Genomic DNA, 23,014 nt, shown 5'->3' with positions numbered 1-23,014 from the left:
TTTCATAATCATGTTGGCCATAGATTTCCTTCTAGTTTCTGGGTGTACCATTTATAGACATACTAATAACAGGTTAGATACAGAAATAACAACACGGGTATTTATATGACGCAATTATTTATTACTTATCACTTGGTAGACTCATATAGTCACAAAAATCAAGAAAACTTTGGACACATTGAGATTCGATCAGTGGAAGACTTTGTAAAACCATGTCTACAATATAAAATTTGAATCTGTTCGAAAAGAAACGTTGTATGGAGGCGCCACTGTCGTTAAGTGTTTTTGATTTAGCTAGCAATACCTGCATCTGTGTTGCACTGTTGAAATACCGTTTAGTATTTTATTCAAATTAATATTGAAGGTATGTTGTGAGAGGTTACAATTTAATGTTTGGCGACTACAACGATCTTTTCGAACTAACTTTTAGAATCGAACATTGCACTGAGCGAAGTGACCATACGATATAATGGATGTCAATTACGAGAAGTCATAGTTCAAATTCTGTCAATAAAAAACCAATGTGTAGAACGAATAAATTGCTACATATATAGAGCTAAATAATATAACACTGTTACATTATAATAGGCTCGGCTTGTTTGGCAATAATTCAATTAAAACAACGACTACAGAACGCAATAATAGTTCTAAAATAAAACTATCTAGGTTCTTAAAACATTATAAAGTCATAAATGTTGAATTTTTTTGATCACTTTACTTAACTATGATGTCAAAATTATAATACCTGTTTTTGCTTTTACCCACTTTAAACGCACAGTACATTCGTCATTAAAGGAACCTAAAAAAAATACGTAATAGTATTTTTTGCGTCTTTGTTTTTGGATTAAGTTCAGCCCAGCGTATATATTTATGACAAATGCGAAAATGTTCAAAAGTTCGTTATAATAAGTATCTTAAATAGGTATAATTTATAATTGCCTTTTTATTTGTAAATTGCCCTTAAAAGTTTTATTCGTTATACTGATTTTATAAAAAACTCTACTGTTATAAACCTTTTTATTATACTTGTACTGATAATTTTGTACAAAAATATTTTCGTTAAGTCTGTATTCGAATATTCGAAGCATTCGAATTATTGCTTTTATGTAACTATGTTATTAATGCTATTTAAAATTGCACTAGTCTTGAGTAAATAAGACACAGCTGCCAAAATCACATTCCATACAAGTAACGAGTAATGCATTCAGATATACGAAGACATCTGTGTCTGAACTTATAAATGCATTCATAATCAGTACGAATAGTCGAATTTATTTGTAATTTTACTTCACACATTGTAGAAACGTTTTAAAGCTGGAAAACTGTATGTTTCAACTAACTTTAAAACTTTCCTACAACTATGTTTTATTGTAATGTAGTCCTATCAATATAATATTTATAAGATGACGTCTTTTTGGCGCCACTATCGCTGTCACGTCGCTACGTTGCTGTAGTTTTCGAAGTTAACAGATCTAGTAGTCATCTGGTATTTTTTCAATGCCGATCAACTCGTCGAAGAGGGAATGGTTGTCGGGGATGACGTGGGGCTCGTGTAGCACTTGCCGCGCGAACTTCAGCACCGCCCGCGTTAACTGACCAACAGTCCATTTTCTATCCACCAGCACTCGAACCAATGTGTCCAGCTACATTCAACAAAATGACAATGTCTTACAAAACTCTCAGTCTTTATACTAAAATCATAAAGAGAAAGTATTCAATTGTTCTGGTTAAATTAATTAACTTCTGAACTGATAGTAATTATTTAATCGCAAAAAAGCTCTTCCATTGATGAGTAACACTATGAGTAAGCATGCGCCTGGACTACAGGCCTGCTTATATAGTTGAACCAAGGTGTATACTTAAATTAGTTGTATTATACATATTTTGTGTTTTCATACCTTAAAGAGCTTCTCATTTCCGAAGGTATAATAGATCAAGGCGGGTACGCCGGCGACGCTCGCGGCCAGCCACTGCAGCAGCAGCTTGAGCTGCGGGTGTCCGCGCTGCCGCCGGCCGCAGCCCCAGTTGCCCGTCGCCACCGGCCGGCACGACCCGCCCGACACTATCTTGTGCGCCAGCTCGTTTAGCTGAAAAACAAAAGATATTTATTGATGTTGACTTAACCGAGGTCTCGCCACATAATGATCTGCATTCATTTTGTGTCCACCTTGATCTTAAATGGTCCAACGAACTTAGACTAGCATGTAACTGATAACCCAACTAAATTAAGATTAGCGTATGGTCTTTACCCATTTCATTTATTGCCAACATGTTAAAATTAAAGACTACAACCACGATAACCGTTGGTTTCTGAGACCAAAATCCCTTAACAAATATTGTTATCTCTGTTTTGTCAAAGATAATGAGAGGGATGACCATATGTTTTATACAGTGATTTTGGTATAGAAACCAACGACCAGTTAAGTTTTGATGGTAAGCGACATACATAACAAAGAAAGCGCGTGTCATTCAGTAAGCAAAAGCGTTAGAAATTGGCAAAAATAATCATAAAATTTGTTTCTTATGTGTATGTGTAAGAAAAGTTTAAATTTTAGAATCTGGTGTATACTTACGGAGCTAAAAAGGTTTACGAAAAATCCGTTACATTGACACATATAATGGCCAAAGCGTATTAAAATTAACGAAACTCATATAAGACTATAAATGCGCACATAGGCCTTTAAAAAATTTAGCTTCTATATGACGCGTGTTTTGTTCTACAGAACGCTAATTAGGATGAGGGTTTAAACAAAATATAATGTACTTCAAGATGTAAAATGCCCAAAAGTATTTAAATTCCGACCGGTTACTCATATACAACGGCAAACTACGTTTCAGTTAACGGAAAAAAAATCTCACGTGTTTAGCTTTCTAATATTTGGATTACAATTATAGGACGTAAAGCCAATTAAAAACACACATTACAGAAGTCGAAGCATCTAGCGCTTAGGATTACGTATTCGTATCAGTTAGGATTGTCTTGTAGCTGTAGTTATAAGAGAGTTTCGCGCTAACGAGGGTATCTCTCCTAGTCGATAATGACAATCCTTGTTACAAAGAATTAACTCAATGAACATTCAAATTTGATCAAGTGAGCGTTATCGAAGAAAGTGCTTTCGTAGTTAGTAAACACGTCAAATGTCCGAGTATTAGCGACAGACAGACGCTCTAACCTTAGATTTCTTTATATTGACAGTGACTGGTTCACATTCAACCGTCTCTTCTATCGTCTCGACTATCATGTTGACAACCCAGTTAAGTTTTTTCTTTTTTAAATTGGGGTTGGACAACTGCGTCGAAGGTGTGTCTGTGGAAGAGTCGAGTGAGGCGGCTTCATTCGGCTCTCTATTATTGTTGGTATTGTGCCTCTCTCTCGTACTCTCTAATATCTCTTCCGGTATCGACTCTTTTACTTTACGTCTCTGTCAAAACATAGTAAATCATAAATTAAAGGTTTTAGAAACCAGACGTGAATGATGTATGTAACATTTTTGTTTATTTAGCATTATGTTGAAAATATAGGTATGTTATACGTAAGGATATATTTTAGAGTGTTACAATTAATACTAATTTATAAGAAAAAGAAGTGAAGACTGCTTTATTTAGGGTTATCGCTAATTATTTATTTGCGTTATGACACAAGCTTTTTTAAATTCTTTATACACAAACACAAAAGTAAACATATAGAAATATATATACAAAAAGTTATATATATTTTCAGATGTATAACGTGCAATTATAATAACAATAAGTTTGATTAAAATGAAAGGCATTTGTTAAGTAAATTTTGAAGCCTAATTCTTTAAGTACGTTTTATAACCTAAGTTTGAAATGAACTGACCAAATGTGCGGCGAGACGGTGTCTATGGCGCGCCAGTTCGAGCGAGAGAGAGCGTGCGGCGAGCGCGAGACGGCGCGGCGTGGCGCGGTCGCGGCTGTCACGTCCGTACAGCTCGGCTGCCTCCGCGCCACTAGCGCCGGCAGTGCCGCTAGCCATAGACTCGCTCAGTGTGCGCTTCAGCAGCGAACCGGCGAATCTGAACACAAACATGAGCATACTTTATTATAGCAATTTCCTGGTATTCAATGGCTATCGACAGTTCCTTATAATATTCACAAGGAAAGATATCTTATTTTACTTATAGCATGTAAGATGGATGTTTGTTACAAGGTATCTCCAGAACCGTTCATCGGATCGCGAAGAAATTTGGCGCAGATGTAAAACCTTGTCTGGAATGTAGCATATGTAGCAAAAGTAGCATATGTGGAACACATATGCTACTTCCTTAAATGTTTTCAATGCCGCGGACGGAGTTGCGGGTAACATTTATTAGGTAACATAACGCAATCAATAGAAAAAAGTTGCATCAGTCAGAGCACTAAGCTCTATGGTGTTATGGGTTTTTGTAATCCATTAAAAGTACTGCGAAGAAAACGTATTTACCTTATCACAGCTAAATCCCTCGGATCCAACTCTTTATGTTTGTTCTCGTCCGTTGTGTTATTGCAAATGGGATCGTTTAACCAATGATTGAATTGTTCGTAAACTTCCTCTAATTCCGAACTGTAATTAAAATTATTTTTGATGTACCTACTAAGTACATATGTTGACATTTTCTTCGTTATATTCGTTTGAAGCATTCACTTACGTATATTCCGTGCTAAAACTATATTTGGAGCTATTCCCTGTTTCCTTCCTTTCAATAGGTCGTCGGCTCACGGAAGTATTGCCGTTGTCTAAGACCTCTTTGTCGGTTAGCACAAACCCAACCGAACTGCCGCGTTTTACCCTGAACATATGAAACCATAAAGTTAAATCAAGACAATATTGATCATGATGGCCATAGTGCTTTAATTAAAAGTGACAATGATCTGGATATTGCTTACCTAACTTCATTCCCATTAGCCTCATCGCAGGGTATGCTGACTCCTGGCGCGTAGCTAGAGCTGTCAGTGGACCAGTCGCCGGTGGTGCTGGTGGTGCAGGAGTTCTCCGCCTCTCTTCGAAGCGCCTCCCGCAACCTCTCCGCGAAGCTCTGCCGCCTCTCCTCAGTCGACAGTTCCTTGTAGAACCTCAATGAATTCGGACGTGCGCTTTCTCCTCTGCCTTCATCCTCGCTACCTCCTGGAATGGGCAAGCTTTTCTGGAGAATCACCTCTTAAAAAGAAAAAGAAAACTATCTATATAAAACTTTATTTTTATACTGTTTAAGTTACCCATTATATAGTACAAAAGTGCCTTGTCCGCGTCCACAATTAGCAAAGTGGTCAATATCTACAATCTATTAAATATTTAATTGTTACATACATTACACTGAGATTTTCTCTTAAGAATTTACTCATTAATAAATGAAGACTAATTTACCATAATCAAAGCTGTCATTTGCACTGTGAAATTCGTCGTCGCTGGAGTTACAACTAGAATAGAGACTGTCTTCTTGAGTATCCAAGTTGATGAGACCTGGACTCCTAGTCACCGGCAGACATTCTCCCGAGGAGCCTAGTACGATGAACCTTCCCCTTCTGTTGTTCAAAACACCTCCATCAGGAGATAACCAGCATTTTCGTTTTGTTAATTCTACGCCTGAAAAATAACGAGAACTATTAAAATCATGAGATCTCATTCCGTGTATTGTGCTTCTAATTAAATATTAAGACACATCTTACTAATATTATAAATGCGAATGTTTAGATGGATGGATGGACGTTTGTTTTAAGGTATCTCTACGGCTCAACGGATCTTGATGAAATTTGGCACGGTTTTAGAACAAAGTCTGGAAGAACACATAGGCTACTTGTAAAGTTTTTTTTGATGCCGCGCGGACAGTGTCGCAGTCGACAGCTAGTCTAATATATAAAATTCTCGTGTCACGGGGTTAGAACTTGAACTCCTCCGAAACGGCTTGACCGATTCTCATGAAATTTTGTGACCATATTCAGTAGGTCTGAGAATCGGCCAACATCTATTTTTCCTAACTAAATGGGGGGGGGGCACATTTAGTTTTTTTATAACTGCGCGCGGACGGAGTCGCGGGCGACAGCTAGTAGTACTATAACTTTCTAGACCGATTTATTAACTTTTCTTAACTTACTGGGATCATTCAAATTAAGCGTGGCTGCGCAGTATGTCTGAGGTGAGGGACTCCTGCTGTTGTAGCTGTTGATTGTGCTGCACGAAGACTGCTTTATCATCACCGTCGCCTCCACTTCAGGAGGAGTGTGGCTAAATGATTCCCCTATAGATAGCAAATCAGAACTTTATTCCTTATGCTTAATTATCAATATTGCAGTTAATAATCCTAGAGTTATGTTTCCGTGAATGTGACCTTGAAATATTTATTTTTCATTGCTACAGACTATTGCTGTTTTAAGCTGTTTCCTTACTTTCATTAATTTGGTCGCAGATATAGTTAGCTAACTAAGTAACTCTTGCAAAAGGAAAAAAGTAGTGTAAACTTTGAACTTTACAATTACTAAATTGTTACACAAACAGGAAAACCAAATGAATCCAATTAACAGCATTGGCTTTATTTCTTAATTCTTTTGGTAACATTCGGATTAGTCATTACTTCTTGTATTTAACGATCTTAGTGTTTATTGGCTTACTTTTATATGATTATCGGGTCAAGGTTGTGAGGATTATATTCCTAAGTCTTTTTCATACATTTAGAGACAGGCGTGGCATTATTAAGGAGACCAAAAAATATTTGATGTCGTAACCGTTGAAGCCATAAGCAATATGTCTAATACTTATATATTTATTCCCAGTCTACAAATTTCATTGCTGGTTAGTCGTAAGACTCCTTAAAAAATTGAAATTGTAGAATATTTTATCATTGTTAGCAATGTCTTCTACGAATTTTGAATATCCTATGTAGCAAAAAAAAAAAAAATTAATGTAATCGAAATCTTTCCTATTTACAAGACCTTGTACGAAAAAAGCCATTACGTAAACAGTATGCCAACCTATAGGTGACAATCTCCTCTCTTGTCGTTGCTGACTTTCACGACTCTTCATCGGCGCCTGCTGGAACGCGAGTAGGCTCTTGTTCAGTTCCCGTAGCACGTTATCTTCTTCCCATTGACCGAGGGGTAGAGCGCTGTAATCTTCGGCATCCATTAGACACACCGTTACCTGTACAAGAAAGTACATTATTACTATATAATAAGCAATTTGTCGGTGTTAGTGTAGAGAAATTATTCGAAACTGATATTCAGCGCAAAGTTAAAAATCGTTCTTTGAGGCGGCGCTATTATATTGCATGTCTGTTTTACATCGCAATAAATGTAATTAAAAAGATATCAGCAACAAAATCTTTTGTTAAGTTTAGAACTGCAAAGTGCACAATTTTTTTTGATTTTTTTAGGCCATCTTACTGTTTTAGGTTCGGAAAGTAGTTCGATGTTAGGTTTCTGCCGCTTGTCGCTAATCCGGCTGAACAATCTGACGCCCTCCGCCTTCAGCACCTCGTTGTCCTCCAGCGACTCCACGGAGAGCATAACGGGCAGCAGCTCCGGCATCATAAACATTGTCAGCGACTCCTTAAAGTTTAGTTAACTAGTTAGTTATTTGTAGGGTCTTAGTTTTCTCCAAAACCTTAACTTTTTTTGTCTAACATAGAGCAGGTATTCTTAATTACCTGTGAATCTCCATCAATAAGGACATCGCCGCCAAGTCTACTGCTAGCGAAACATATTCTAATGGCGTCATCGTTTTCGCATCGCTCCGGCCGCCCCTCGTGCCTCACCAACAACTTGCACAACGGCAACGTACACTCTAACCAATCTTCTATAGTTAACCATTGCTTTGCTGTCATTACCTGCAACAGTAACATTGGTGGTACTAAGCCACTAGACACTAAATATGCACAATAGTTTTATGTTTCGCGATATTTATCACCTCACCTGCCTACTTAATTTAACGGTGCCTTCGTTGCTATTCTTATCCAACCATTCAAAATAATGTAGTAAACTTTTTAGTTTGTTTCTTTGTGATTTTCTGTAAGATTTAATGAACATCATGTCAAAAATAAGTCCACGGGATGTATTAAATTTGGAAATTTGTGATTTACCTGTGTAAATTTTTAAAAAAATGTGTAAAATTGAAGTCTTGTAAAGTCGGATGCGTTTTGAGCGTTCTTTTTGGGAAAGTCGAGAAAAATGCATGAGAAATAAGTGACGATAGAAAATTGTAATCCAGTTCCGTAACATCACCTGAAAGATATAAATTCTATTAATATATTCTTATAATTGATGTGAATAGAATATGAATTTAAGTTAAATCATACACACTTTGTTGTTGTAAGCTAAACATAAGTCCTTTAGGTGGGCGCCATCGTTTAAGGTGCAATGCTCTGTTAACCATGATTCTAATAGTGTTGTCAAGGAAATTTCTCTGTTCTTCTTCCGATAGCTCTTCTTCGAGGAATTGCTCTAAGCCTTTCATCAGATCTGGATCTTTGATATCGTCATCTGGATCTATACCTATACTGTAATGATGGTCAATTGGTAAGTTGACCGTTATTTAAATTACAAACAATTTGTTTAAATGTATTTAGACCGCTATAAGTGGTTAGGATGTGAAAGACCTGTTTGTAGGTAGCAGGACTATTTCTTTATCATTAATACATATTAATAAAATTGGAGTGTCTGTATACAATATCGAGAAAACAAAATATTAATATTATATTGCGTTACGGATAATGAAAAATCAATTTTTAAAATTTTTGTTTGTCTGTATGTCTGACCGCAAGGCCGCTTTTGTTCCGGAAAACCGGAATTTTACTGACTTTGACGTGACTTGATGGGAGGCTGGTGCATGCGGAAATTTATACTTTTTTTTTCAATTCAGCGCTGACGAAGTCGTTGTCGACCGCTAGTAGTGAAATACCTTGGACATGGTAACAATGTATTCTCAGAATGTACACGAGTATCGTAATGAGTAATCCTATTACGACTACTCAAGGTTTCTACTAGCGCACTAACGGTGATTCTTTAGCAAGAATGGGCTGACATCCTGCATGTTACGACTATACTGTGTAGTCTATACATATCTGTGGTCGACTTCATAGCGCGGGAAGATTATTATTAATACCGTTAACTCAAATGTAGGACACTGGGACTTCTAACGGTTTGTAAAAGAACGAATTTACTTAATTACTATTACTAACATAAGTAAATAATTAGTCTACATATTAAATACTTACTTGCACATGTCATGAATTTTCATCATGCTTGCTGTGAGTTTGACAGGAGCTGATGCCAAGAGAAGATGTTTTAAATGGCGCTGTACTGAAGTCCACCATGGCAGGTCACACGGTAACATAACAAGCGCCATTCTACAAAAAAATGATGACTATTAACGTGAGATTCAACTTAATCAAGTTACGATAGGGGAAGCAACACGTTTTATTTATAAACCCTACGATAGATTTTAAATGGCTGTTACAGTTAAAAGATCAATATCTTTATACAACACTAGCTGACGCCCGCGACTCTGCGCGAAATTAAAAAAGAACATAATAAGTAGTAAACCTATGTGTTCTTCCACACTATGTGCTAAATCTGTGCCAAATTTCAGCGAGATTCATTGAATCGTTTCGGAGATACCTTCAAACAAACATCCATCCATCCATCCATCCATCCAACCATCTAAACTCTCGCATTTATAATATTACTAAGAGTAAGATTAGCTTAGATTTATAAAGTTTCAAATGGAGTGTTTGACGTGCAAAGTTGTGTCCAATTTTCAAAAATATTTTTGGGCGTGATTGTACGATAATTCAGTATACTTGCTTAACTTAATAACCATAAATATTTTACGCGAACGGTTGTGTTTTAAATTACTTATAGGAAATATTTTGAAAAAGTTTTTGAATATTGTGAGAATATGCAAAATATTATCAAGACACTAATTGGTGACTTTTCTTTGGAACCACTGTTGGACCCGGATTAGTATTCTAAAATTATCCTAATTACATCTTGTTTTGTTAGCTTTTTGATAAATTGTTATTGTTAATCAAACTGTACTGAAATGGAAAAAAATGTACTTATCACAATTATACACATATTTTTGCATTTCTTTACATTTCGCTTCAAGTTAATACTACTGAAACTGTAAAATTACGCAATAATATAATTGAATACAAGACGCTTTTAGCTTTCGAACGTAGCCCAATAATAGATTTGAACGCTTCCATTTATGCTGCGTTTGACATTTATCACATTCAAAACAAAATATTTTGTCTATGGCACAAAAGTGAATTTTCAATTATATTGTGATATTTTATTCTGATAAGTAATTTAATATATTTTAAGAGTAATAAAAGGATTGCATATATAAAGGTGTCCGGTATTCTACAACCAGGTGGAATGTATTTGCAAGTATCATTTACTATTATAACCTTCAAAAGATAAATATTCAGAATTTTATCAACGTCGCTATGATAATGATTAACCGGCTACGTAAGTCTAATGTTAGTGATAATTTAACACACACATCGAAGATACGTTATTTGATTTCGCACAGTTGAAATAAATGTGAAGTCTAAAGTACACTCTGAGCAAAGGTCAAATTTTATATAAGCTTGTTTGCCTGGCGTTTGCATAAGACAATGGCTGTAAATACTAAATTATTGAAAGCTTTAATATTAGGTGCACCTGCATCCGGAAAGGGAACTATTTCATCCCGAATTGTGAAAAAATACAACATAGAGCACATATCAAGTGGTGACAAATTAAGGGATCACATAGAAAAACAAACTGAGCTCGGAAAAGAAGTCAAAAAGTACTTGAATGAAGGTAAATTAGTGCCAGACGATGTTATAATTAAATTTATGATAGCTGAATTAAAATTGAGTAGTGATAAGCCATGGTTATTGGATGGTTTTCCACGGACTGTTGCCCAAGCAAATGCTTTGTGGAAAGTGCAACCTGTGGATGTAGTTTTAAACCTAGAAGTACCATTTGAAGTAATAATAGAAAGAGTGAAGAACCGCTGGGTGCATTTACCATCGGGCAGAGTTTATAATATAGGTTTTAATACACCGAAAGTGATGGGGAAAGATGATGTAACTGGTGAGGATTTAATCCAGCGGCCGGATGACAAACCTGAAGCTGTTCTTAAGCGGCTGGAAATATATAAAAGTGTGACGCAGCCTGTAATCAATTTTTATCAAGATAAAGGTATATTAAAAAATTTTGAAGGTCACACATCTGATGAAATATGGCCAAAGGTAACATCATATTTAGATCCAATTTTTAAAATTTAATCTCTAAGATGATTTTTTACATAGAAAATTTTTATAGTGCCTTTTGAATGTATTATATTAATAGTTTTGAATAGTTTGTTGTAAATAATTATTGTAGAAAAGTAATTATTGAAAATGTCACAAATAGTTTTAAGTTCAATTAAGACAAAGTCTTGACAGTCAGACAGTGCAATAATGTCTTCCAAATATTGAATATTGACACTAAACATTTCTTCTAGTCAATGGTTATCTTTCATGTTATAAACAAACCTTTAACCACACAATGTTATAAACAATAACATTGTGTGGTTAAAGTATTCATGCAAGTTACTAGTTACACATAGGTAAACTTATTATATATATAAACTTAAATTATATATATTTATATTATAATTCAAATCATTATTATATCTATTCATTTTTTATGTCTCGTAGTCATTGTGATGCAATATTAATGTATTATTGTTTTTCTTAATATTTATTTTAACTTGTTTTATTGTTATAATAATTTATTCTTACTATTACTATATAGTATATCTTACATTATGTACTTTCTTTTCAGTCTTCATTAAGATTGGAAAAGTGCCATCTAATAGAAAAATAACCTTAATTCTTTTATCACTCATACATGTTAAGTTTAAGTCAATCATGTTTGTATCAGTTGTTCTATTAACCGTGAGTTTTTGAAACCAAAACCTCTTTATAAAGATATTGTCATCTTTTACAAAATATAGACAACAATATGTTTTGCATGGGTATTTTGGTCTCAGAAACTGACGGTAAGTTATTTTTTGCTGTACTTAAGATATTTATACTGTATCTAACAACAAGGTAACCAAATATATATTGTTTGCCCTAGTTATAGTATACTATTTTATTTGGTGTTAAAGTTGTGACAAATAATTGTAACTGTTTGCACAAATAATCACAAATGTATTAACTTGGTGGATATAGTGATCAACTATTTTGGGTCCTGTTTACGGATTTTGTAATGGGTAGCTAAGAATCGATGTACACATATTTTAGTGGTAGACTGTTGAATTTGACATTTTGTTGAAATTAAATATGGTTTTAACTGGATGTTGTTCTTTAGTATTTCATTAGTACCCCTTATTTCATTATGAAATTTTGTATTATTAGTAGCACTTTCAAATAACCACTATCTTGTTTTTATTATGTCATACGAATGATTTTATTCATCGGTATATTTTCATAGCTTAATTGTTGATAATAAAAATTACGTTTTTCGTTCGAAATAAAATGGTGCTTGTAATAAACGCTTGCTTACAAATATGCCGCCATTGCCGTCGAATATAAAATTCTTCTCTGGAAAGTGATAAAATGTTGACACTACTTTCGTTGACTTAATTACCTATAAATATCATTTTAGATATCAGCGCCCTCGTACCCTCGCTTACTCCACCCGAAAGGGATGAAATTTAGTCCTCACTCTATAAAGGTGTCCGAGCGATTCGTGAACGATTTCGACCCTGAGATTTGTACGAATGTTTCAATAAGTATAGGAACAATTTAAGAATTAAGAACTAATGGCAATTTCTTGAAAATATCTTATACAACATGACTGACAATTACTTTAAAACATTCTTGAATACGAATCGGAAAATATCCCGCCCTGAAAAAATATGCTGTTTAGGACTTATAGAAAAAAGGTCTTGTTAAAATAATAACAAGTTATTGCTTATCTCGGGAATTACATTTTGGTTTTTATAATAAAATATTGTATGTACTAGAGTGCAATTGTGGTGGTTTTTTTTCCAAAAAGGACGACGAACAAATAAAGCCAACCTTTGTTTTTACACTGTCGAAACATATGTATTATTATTTATATAGTCATATCAGTTTTTCCGAGAAGAATGAAAGGGATGTCTACATGTTTTCGTATAAATATTTGGGCAGTGTAAACTCATGGTAAGATAGTGTGTTGATTAAATTCGTATCTTTACCATTGCATTGTCTTTTGTTTATTTAAACAAGTACAGCTGCGGCGCGGTTGTACTTTAATTCTGCACTGGTTCGTGGCACGTGTTCCAATCTTCGGGATTTAATTTAACCTATTTCCAATAGTTGAAAATTTCACATCAAATATCACAATCGTCTTTATTATTTTTATATCAGCTAGCTGATACTACACCAATTGGTTTTCGTACTTTTTTATTCCATGTGACAGACTACTTTAAAACTTATCGGTTAGAGATACTGGCTTATAACAAAATACAGAAGTTCAATTCTTAGGAAACTATTTTCAGAATATGCTAAATAAACTACGTAATTAAAACTGTCACAACTAGACTGTTAGTAAGGGGTTTATTTTATTTTTTTAATGAAAGTCGATTAAAATCTATAGTTATACAATTCGGGTCCGTATCAGCCTATAGTCGCCTTGACTTGCACTCGAATATCTGGGACATGGACTGACGAGTTATTTGTATTCGTTACGTACAAACTACCGTCATGACGTACGTATACATCTAACATTAACGTTAAAATTATTTTTTTAGAACAATCAATGTCAAAAAATCCTTACCAAATAGATAAAAGTTTGTTGTTTTTAAAGCAGCTAATGATCTGTTTAAATACATGTTAGTTATGTGTAATTTTAATGTAAGTATGTATGTAGTTTATTGTAGTAAAATTTGCTTACCTTAAAAAGTTGCGTCGTAATTTCGTAGCACAGTAAAGTTAGCTTATACTAAAACAACACGAGTCTCACAATCACCTCGCGGCAATCGGTTTCTTTTTACGCACTTTTCTCATTGTCCACACGAGAGTTGTCCACTTGATTTCATTCGCATGTAGGATATCTTATTGCTTTACAGACAGAAATAGTGTAACTAGTATGAAAATGAGAGCCGGCGGCGGGCGACGGGAGCGCGCGAACCCCGGTTTATTTTTAGCCGCTTTCGTGCATCGCTGCTGAAATTAGACTGTAAATAAAAAGCTTGGGTTAACAGAAGTCGTAGGCCCCGTTAGTCCTGTCAATGAGTTACATGTTTTTACAGAATTGTGAAGGATAGTTTTGAGATGTGATAAGAAAATATTCTACTATTATATTGCCCGGTATCCAGTGTTCTTATTTGCAGTATCATTGTTTATTGTTTTTACATTTTGTTTTAATACAACAAGACATACCTAGAGTACATTCTTTAAAAGTTTTTAGAAAACAAATCAAAAATATAGCAAACTTTTAATATTGAATAATAATTTAGGTCATGTTCTAATGTAAACAAAGATATGATTTATTGAATAAAACAAATTGTTTAACAAATGAAAAGTATACGTACATACACAGTTCCACTGCTTGAATATTTTATATGGATTTGAATTGTGTTTAGTTAAATTACGCGATTTTAAGCTTATACGCGCATTAGCGTTGAACTGAAGCGAGTGGCGCCGTCGCCGGTTCAAAACGTACTGACGCCGACTTTCACTGGGGAGAGACCGCCCTGTAGCGCAACCCCACACCCTAGTGACGTCACTCGGTCGCGTCACGACCTACGACGCCGTACGCCGGCCGGGGCGCTACACCCCATCCCTTTACTCCTTGTGAAATGTCGCCACTCGCCCGCCCGCTCCCAGAGCGTTACGTAAAATATAACACGAGAATAGCTTACGTCAACAAAGACGTCATCACAATGATTTAGTTTATTTTTATTTTCAGCGATCAATTGAGATTAATTCTTTTTATTATCGTGTCAATAGTCTAAAGAGAAAATTCGGCAAATCTAGAAATCGCATCATGTATAAAGAACGCTTACTTATAAATATTTTTGTATGAAAAGTAGACACATGTCACAAAAGTATTAATATTATAATTTTAGCATTTAATTACGTATATGTAGAGACCGAAGTTAATATTTTAAGATAACTTACTAACACATATATTAATAGTCAACCAGAAAAGTTTTGAAACACAATCAAAACAATGGTTGCTGTACTGATTGGTTGAGTTATTGGGTTACTATTGCGCATGCGTGTTTTTTGTACAGGTGACGCAAATGTTTAGAAGGCATTTTATGACACCTCAGCATTCATATTGTCCTGGTACAAGAAACGCCCGTGGAAAATTGTTGCCGCCCTACGTAACACATTTGGGCGGGCTAGGGCGGAGCGGACACTCCTATGATACCAGTAACTGTTTGCACGTAAGAGGTATTCTATTGAAATAAATTGAAAACTATACACTAGCAAACGTAAAAAGTATAAAAGTATTTTTATTTTTCAGGAAAGAGCTAGGAGGAGTGGGGAGCGTTTCAAGGGTCTTTAGAAAGAAGCATAATTGCAAGCGTACTAGATTTTTTTTGAGTTATATTTTGTAGTGAATACAATTTTTAAGCTATATATTAGCTTAAAAATTGTTTAGATTCTTTAGATTTTCGAATTTTAAAGAATAGTGTTTGACATTTGTACTAAAGTCACTCTCTAAACGTAAACTACTACTATTACTTCAGGATACGTAGTCGATGTCACTTTAGTTATTTATATTGTGTGTTACAATAAAATGTGACAACGTAGATCTTAAAAGATGAAAAATTGTATGCCATAAGGTATAAAATTGTATCAATTAATTTAGTTTCAAGTAAATGATTTTTTTGGTGTCTCCAGAAATACATCAAGATTATTCTTCACAGTCACTTGACATTCTAATGTTTTATGTCGCCTTAGTAACATAGCCACCTAACAACGTTTCAACGCCGCCTCCTAACGATGTATGGGCGGAGAAAATTAGCGCCCAAAATGTTTGTTACCTCCCTCTTGTTAACAGATACAGTCGATGTCATTTCAATACATACAAACATTTCCACTCTTATTAACTTCTACAAAATATTTTGTCATCCCTCGCAATATCCTATAAAAAGATCTTATAAAGTTTTTCAATGTAACTAGTGTTAAAAGCATAATTTTTTCGTTTGACTCTTTTTATTTCATAACAATTACAGGACAATTAATATCAATGCTATCTAATATATTTTAAAATCTTACATACTTATGTGATACCATAAATATCGTAGAAGATGCAAACTTTTATGCGGATCCCATGTTAACTGGGATAAGGGCAAATGAAAAACGGTATGTTAAATAGTCGGTATAGTTCTAAATAAGATGTAAAATATACCATACCAGTTGGCTAATCTCAGTCGTAAATAAAACAAACCCATGGATATATTCGTAGTTATCTTTTAATCTCTATTTATAGTGCCTGTCTGTGGAGCAATCTCTTAGTGAAAAAGGTCGTGGTTGATATATTTCATAGGGGTCGCAGCATCCTGTATTCTATGTCATCCTAGTACAATCGACCTCTAAGCCCGCCGAAGCTGCGTCTGTCCGACTGGGGCTCACCCTTTGCAAAGATCACACTAAATGCCAAAGGGTAACAAATACATTTATATCTAAAGCTCTTATTTTTTTACGAAAGACATGTGCAGAGTTTTATTGTAATGTGAACATTTTAGAAGGTGCTGTTGTATGAAAATAAATGTTATTTTTACTGCACTTGGAATTAGTACAAATAACGCATTAACGTGCCTGATAACCTTTAAAATAAAACTACGACCATTCTAAGCAATAAAGTGCATTGAATAAATTCCTAATTATAACGACATAAGTGTTGCGGTCAAAATATACTTATTAATATTAAATAACAGAAACAACGTATCGAATAAACATTTATACCTCTTTTTTTGAAACTCCTAAGAGACTGATGTTTATGATAACGATTAATTTTATGGAAAAAAAAATAACTCACTGGTATATTTTCTTACCCATAGATGGTTGTATTAAATAGTGTTTTTAATGATGAATATTTTATAGATCTTATACTATTAGGTTCGCAACACGTGTAACCAATATACCCCTTGTGATTAATGGCAATGCTCGTGACCCCTCCGTACCAGGTTGTTAGAAAATCGAGGAGCTTACGCGCGAATAATAAAAAGGGATGACTTTTTGTGTATGTAAAGTATCTGATAATAATGTCAACATTTTATGCAGTTATGATAATTTACCCTAAAAGTTAAACTTCTACTATCTCTACTACTAAGTCTCTGTTTCGATATTTTTTTAAGGTTTGTAAGTTATTTGGCGTCCCAAACGTTTTTCTTATACTTGAACTTAGTTTCAGTGTATTTCGATAAACATTTACGTGCTCACAATATTTACTTAATTTATTATTCATATATTTTACGACACTCGCAGACGGCCTGTTGGGTGTTCACCCCATTCGCTACGTCATCACTACCCTTCGAACGTCGCTTGATAGTTGGGGTGAAACTATTGTAATCCCCTGTCTGTCATGCTCCCCTATTGAGTCGCACTAACTTGCGCGGGGCGTCGCGTTTGGCGCCACACAGGGCGACGGCATTACCTTATAACTTATGTTGCCTTGGGACTTTCGTAGCAAACGCATTACGTCATCATTCAGCCTTTCGTAGCGAACAAGTCTACGTTCGCGCTACAACGGCACGCTACGCGCTACGAAAGACTTTGTCAGACTTTAAGCCTTCAACGCTTATTCAAAAAATAATAGAATTATTATATTAATGTGAAATACATAATTTATAATAATCAATTGAAAAATTTAAACACTTTTAACTTTTTATAGATATTGATACCTTTTTAGGCTTTTGTCGGAGATTCTTTAAAAAGATATCTTCCATTAGTATAGTCCATTAATGTTGCCTATGGAATATAAGTAGAACAAAAGTACTACTTAATAATACTCTATTATTTACTCTATGTATATCGTAAATAACACACAACTTTAACCGGTACCAGTACCTAACCACCAAGCGAACATACTTATGCGGAGACATAAAACTAGATCTAATCCTAGATTCTACTGGGCAACGGTCTTACAGTAATTATGTTGTCCGAGTACTTAGGGTACATAAAATCTTTCAGGGTTTCAAACTACAATATTGGCTACACTAGCCAATATTGTAGCGCGAATAATAGTTAGCCGTTCAATTGAAGAATTTATTAAGAATAAATTTATTCTTCAGGATTTTTAAACGCATTTTAACAGTTATTTTTTTATACTTCTCTATCTCCTACCGAGTTGTCTCTTCTTATTTATAAGTAAATCAATAACTACTTGACCAAGAATTCTTTAAGAAGTAAGTCAGTTTAGATGATAAATTTATCATTCGTTACAATTTTTGACTTATTAGATTCGTTACATGAACATTTATGTTTTAATTTTTAACAAAATAACTTTGTTATTGTGCACTACCTATGTAAAATTGTAACTATACATAACAAATATTAATTACAGGAAAAGAATCATCTCTTTGACATATACATAATAATGTGAACTGTGTTACGGCTATATAGTTTTGAAAACTAGAGCTACGCTTTTCCCTGCTACGAAAAGCTACGGATTCATATCCTACGTTTTCTGTATCCTTAGTACGAACAACCTCGAGTTAAGCCAGGCAGCTTACGTCATAACCTCTGCTAACGACGATGACGTCAACGCGTTACCATTTCAAATCTTGTAGAATTTACTATACTTGTCGTATATACGTTTGTTGGATTAGTTAAAAAAAATTATACGTCATAGTAGAATAAATTAAGATATACGTCCAATATTACTCAACTAGATTTATGACTTGCTCTCTACAATTTTTCTAATTATTTTAGAAGTTATGTACACATGCAATAATTTCGTAAGTTCATAAGATGTAGAGTCTATCTCTCTCCAACTTCAAGTGTTGTATCTCGATCAATATATACTAGGCCTTGACGTCATCGCATTGTGTCGATCGGTGCTGGTTATTTCGAAGCTTCTGCTCCCCTAGCGTCCAAGTATGCCAAGAAAAGCGTCGGCGGAAAATTTTCATATGATAGGAAAAAATATAATAGGCTTATGGAAGTGTTTGGAGATATCACCAAACTGTTCTTGTCTTTTGTTATTTTCCTAATCATAATTTATAATTTGGTCCTGTGGGATAAAAATAAAATAATTATTTTTGTCACAAATTAAGCGATTTATAAGTATAATAGGTTAAGTTGTTTCAAGTTTACAAAATTTAAGTTAAGGGTTTAAAAATAAACTTGTTAGATTCTGTACTCTTTCTCCTTGTATCAAGGAGACAGTTTATAAAATGTTTATAAAGGAAGTATTGTCACATAACGAGAAAATTACTCGCGGTGTGGAATTGCCAATTGAGGGAGCTCATTTCATATCCCGCCCACGTGTTAAAAGCAGGGATCGCCCGCGACGTTCACGGGATTAATCCGTCGACTATCTCCTGCCGCGTATAGTCGCCTGGTACACCCGGTTCTCTTTATCCCGACTTTTTATCCCGATATCCCGGTTTAATCCAAATGGAGACGTTTATACTGATTCTATTAAGCTTAGCTTACACCCAGTGCTACGGGCAGAATAGTTATTACTTCGAGAATCATAAATACTGTGACGATTTATCGCCGTACTTCGGTGAAATTGATTTGGACCAGATATCCGGAGTCTGGTACGGCGTTGAGAAGATTCCACATTCGAAAGGAGAGTATAAAATTGAACATACAAAGGAATGTTTTCATGTTGACATAAGGGAAGTGCATACACAGGTTTGTTGGTATTAATTTGATTATTTTCATAATACTATACTATTTTCATAGGATTGTAGTTTTGTTACATTTTTACAATAAATAATGTTTATACTATATTCGAGAATAATGTTTTCCATCTACATCTGATTTACTTGGTATATAATCGTACATCTAGGGTTGCCAGGTCGCCAAACCTACTAGCCGGACAGACCAGCCAGTTTGGCCGGACATTTGGGTAGTAAGGTCGGACATCCTATATTATTTAGGATTTTGTCTCAGTATTAATAAGTACACTGTCGTTTGGGAAATGTAAAAAGCCTAACAAAAGCTGGAAAACCGTTTATTTTGGCCGGACACGCAATCAAAAAGCCTACCTATCCGGCTTTATCCGGACGCCTGGGAACGGTACATACATCAGTGCATCATGCAGTAAAGTATTTAAACAAACTCAATTTCAATAGGTTATACGATAGACCTTTATCAATGTCTTAGTATGTTATTTTCTTATCCAACCTTCACGAGATCATTTATTTATCTAAAAGTAGTTTGAACGGTTTTTATACATAGCTCCTCCTCCTTCACAGAGAACAGACTAGCGCAAGTCACTTGAACCTTAACGTCATATAATTTACTCCTAATATATCAATTTTAAAGTAAAATAAGAAAATCAAATATAGGTAATGTAATTAATGTTAACTGTGAAGTAATCATCTAATAATGAGACTTAACCTAATTTTCATTTACAAGCATATTAACGTGTGACAAGCAATTTGCAGGATGTAGAGGTCGTGTACAATTAGCGGGTCAAAAGATAGAGGTGCCATGATATAAGAGGCGGAGGTTCAACCTTAATTAATATCACTCTGTCTACCAACCACATACGAAAATTACCTTCAATTACTTGTTTAAATGGAATTAATTATAGTACAATTTGCATTTCTCTTTACCACCTTGTGTGCGTCAGATGTTAATTACTGTCCGGACTTGAAACCTACTCATGATTTTGATATAGATGAACTGTTGGGAATGTGGTATTTACGTGAATACATATTCCATAAAGATAATAGAATAATAACGGAATACAATCCTTATTGTCCTATAATACAGTTAAGAAAGTTTGAAGATTATATACAAGGTGGTTTGATTAATCGTAACTTAGTAAGTATAGATTCAAATTAAATCATTTGCCTTTTATCATATCACATCATACCTTTCATCAAAATCACTGATTGATTTAATACCAAACGATCAAATTAAATTATCGTTTGATTTTTATTTGCTTTAATATTTATAATCACAATGTCTCAGACAAAACTTAATATTGTATACCCAATGTAGAATAAGGTAAAATATTGATTTTAAAAATTAGCAAAACAATCGTAATCTAGTGTAACTTGATTTTAGATATTAAGTGTAGTTCTTACGTCAAGTCAATAAATGTATAAAACCTTCATGAATTGCATAATTCATTCTAATGTATAATGTTAGTATGCTTGTGGCGTGTGATTCATGCGACATTCAAACAATATCGATTTAACACTACGACAATGTTATATGAAAACCCACAAGAAAATTCTTAACACATCAGTCTATAAATACAGTTGATGTTAGGCTTTATATTATGTGCTAATTCAATGAATACATATTGAACTATAAAATAAAATAACCATTATTTCTATAAGCTAATACTTTTGTCATTAAATGTTGTATAAAATTTACCCTGTTCACACGACAACGTGTGTATAAATGATTGGTTGACTAGTTTTCTACCTATTTACATTTTTCTCTATATTCATTTGAAATGATCCTTTTTTCCAGCCCACGCCGCCTACATCATACCTCCCGTTAACAAATTCTCCGTACGTGAGCCGCACGTATGGCCTACCCGAGCAGTACCGCATCCGACACTTCGTGCTCGAATGGAACGAGGGTCTCTGGAGAGATGAGTACCACATCAAGGTGAACACGTCGCATAAAGGTTTCTGGCCCACAGACGTGCCTAATAGATGTAAGTCATCTTATTTGTTATTGGATATTTTTTTATAGATGCCTTTCTTTTTCTTTTAATTTTTGTGCAAGGGTGTAGTAATAACGATTTACTCAGTTACTCGTAAGTTAATTATAAAAATCAATACACAAGGAATGGAATTTAAATGTAGTAGAATTGTGGATTATAAAGACGTTAAAATTTATTTCAAATTCTTGCACTCGTTCATACGCCGTTGTGGTAAAAGTACGATTAATTTATTACTTGCTTTTAAAATTCTGTTTAAATACATTTATTCCATTACGATTTTAATCTAAGTTAATACATTTAAATAGTTTTTAAAAACACACTAATAAACAAAATAAATAGAGTTAATCATAATCATAATATTGCGTGTATTAATTTACTTTTTAAGTTAACCTTCTCGTTGATAAATAACCTGATAAAACATTTTTTTTAAGAATACTGATTCAATTTGTTTAAATTGCTAAATTATTATTTTATGTACTTTATACATTTGAGAATGGACATGGAATGTATCAGGTGTCTTAACATAATTATGAAGAAGCCTTACGAATGAAATAAGACTGTAACTAAGTAGTACTCTTGTAAGATTAAATCTAAGTAGATCTAAGCACTAAAGCGAAGTGTCAGCAACATAAAATAATTTTTTTGATATTTCTAAACTGACCCATTTCTAATTATTAAGTTCACAATCACTTTTTATCTTATATGAATTAAGAATTTATTATGTATATAAATAGATTTTTTTTTGCGAATAAATATATCTGATGCATGTAATTTCTGCTTCCAGCGGTTGAGAAAATGTACCGGTTCTTCGGTGGAGTAATACAAGTATTGAAAGTAGCGAAGACTCACTTGGTATTGAACTTCTGCATGCGTCTACCCCATTCCCAACTGTACAGCGTCGTGTTGTCCAGAAACGAGAACCAGCTGACACCTGAGGACCTCGCCAGTATTCACAACATTTTCACCCTCAAACATCTATCTACGTCCGCTTTGAAACGCGTCTGTGAAAATTCCGCAACAAATATTCAATTAACTGGGACTTTGTTTGTCATTGTGGCATTTCTATTGGCAAAATCTTGATCATCGTAGTATTATTATGTAGTTTTTTTTGTTTTACGCTGATGTAATTTGAGAGTAAATTACTTATATACAGTGTGATGTTTTTTTTATAAATTAT

The 23,014-nt window shown here is 34.3% G+C and overlaps 3 protein-coding genes across 7 annotated transcripts; 2 read left to right on the top strand and 1 right to left on the bottom strand.

Moving 5' to 3' along the window:
• Nucleotides 1-1,031: 1,031 nt before the first annotated feature.
• LOC106712412 lies at nt 1,032-14,847 on the bottom strand. 4 transcript variants are annotated; one of them, XM_014504969.2, is made up of 18 exons: nt 14,552-14,847; nt 13,912-14,194; nt 9,207-9,338; nt 8,293-8,489; nt 8,073-8,214; nt 7,906-7,999; nt 7,641-7,820; nt 7,378-7,542; nt 6,967-7,135; nt 6,093-6,236; nt 5,366-5,584; nt 4,888-5,158; nt 4,650-4,790; nt 4,445-4,564; nt 3,842-4,037; nt 3,174-3,422; nt 1,899-2,087; nt 1,032-1,643 (listed from the first exon to the last, which is right to left on the bottom strand). In XM_014504969.2, exons 3-18 carry the CDS (start codon nt 9,335-9,337, stop codon nt 1,473-1,475), a joined length of 2,778 nt encoding a protein of 925 aa, XP_014360455.2. In that variant the 5' UTR covers nt 9,338; nt 13,912-14,194; nt 14,552-14,847; the 3' UTR covers nt 1,032-1,472. The 4 variants fall into 4 exon arrangements, with proteins under 4 accessions (XP_014360455.2, XP_014360456.2, XP_014360457.2 ...); XM_014504970.2 differs by having other exon boundaries at nt 14,556-14,847; XM_014504971.2 differs by having other exon boundaries at nt 4,888-5,125; nt 14,552-14,846.
• Nucleotides 10,259-11,270, top strand: LOC106712415 (GTP:AMP phosphotransferase AK3, mitochondrial). Its single transcript, XM_014504975.2, has one exon. The coding sequence runs from the start codon at nt 10,614-10,616 to the stop codon at nt 11,268-11,270; it is 657 nt and encodes a 218-aa protein (XP_014360461.2). The 5' UTR covers nt 10,259-10,613.
• Nucleotides 14,848-19,410: 4,563 nt separating the features above from the next.
• Nucleotides 19,411-22,984, top strand: LOC106712413. Of its 2 annotated transcripts, none has more exons than XM_014504974.2 (3): nt 19,411-19,838; nt 21,639-21,828; nt 22,622-22,984. In XM_014504974.2, exons 1-3 carry the CDS (start codon nt 19,596-19,598, stop codon nt 22,915-22,917), a joined length of 729 nt encoding a protein of 242 aa, XP_014360460.1. In that variant the 5' UTR covers nt 19,411-19,595; the 3' UTR covers nt 22,918-22,984. The 2 variants fall into 2 exon arrangements, with proteins under 2 accessions (XP_014360460.1, XP_014360459.2); XM_014504973.2 differs by lacking the exon at nt 19,411-19,838 and adding an exon at nt 20,351-20,978.
• The last annotated feature ends 30 nt before the right edge of the window (nt 22,985-23,014 follow it).

Source organism: Papilio machaon, chromosome 3, assembly GCF_912999745.1.
Source record: "Papilio machaon chromosome 3, ilPapMach1.1, whole genome shotgun sequence".
Lineage (NCBI taxonomy): Eukaryota > Metazoa > Arthropoda > Insecta > Lepidoptera > Papilionidae > Papilio > Papilio machaon.
Note: the sequence above shows the minus strand (reverse complement) of the source record. Positions and strands in the feature narration are given on the sequence as shown.

Excerpts from the sequence above, each read along its gene's own strand:
- LOC106712412 (XM_014504969.2), bottom strand. The coding sequence starts at position 9,337 with ATGGCGCTTGTTATGTTACCGTGTGACCTGCCATGGTGGACTTCAGTA. Across the intron at positions 4,791-4,887 it reads GCTAATGGGAATGAAGTTAG|GGTAAAACGCGGCAGTTCGG; the intron begins GTAAGCAATATC and ends TCATATGTTCAG. Across the intron at positions 3,423-3,841 it reads ACCGTCTCGCCGCACATTTG|AGACGTAAAGTAAAAGAGTC; the intron begins GTCAGTTCATTT and ends ATGTTTTGACAG.
- LOC106712415 (XM_014504975.2), top strand. The coding sequence starts at position 10,614 with ATGGCTGTAAATACTAAATTATTGAAAGCTTTAATATTAGGTGCACCT.
- LOC106712413 (XM_014504973.2), top strand. The coding sequence starts at position 20,730 with ATGGAATTAATTATAGTACAATTTGCATTTCTCTTTACCACCTTGTGT. Across the intron at positions 20,979-21,638 it reads GTTTGATTAATCGTAACTTA|CCCACGCCGCCTACATCATA; the intron begins GTAAGTATAGAT and ends CCTTTTTTCCAG. Across the intron at positions 21,829-22,621 it reads CACAGACGTGCCTAATAGAT|CGGTTGAGAAAATGTACCGG; the intron begins GTAAGTCATCTT and ends TTCTGCTTCCAG.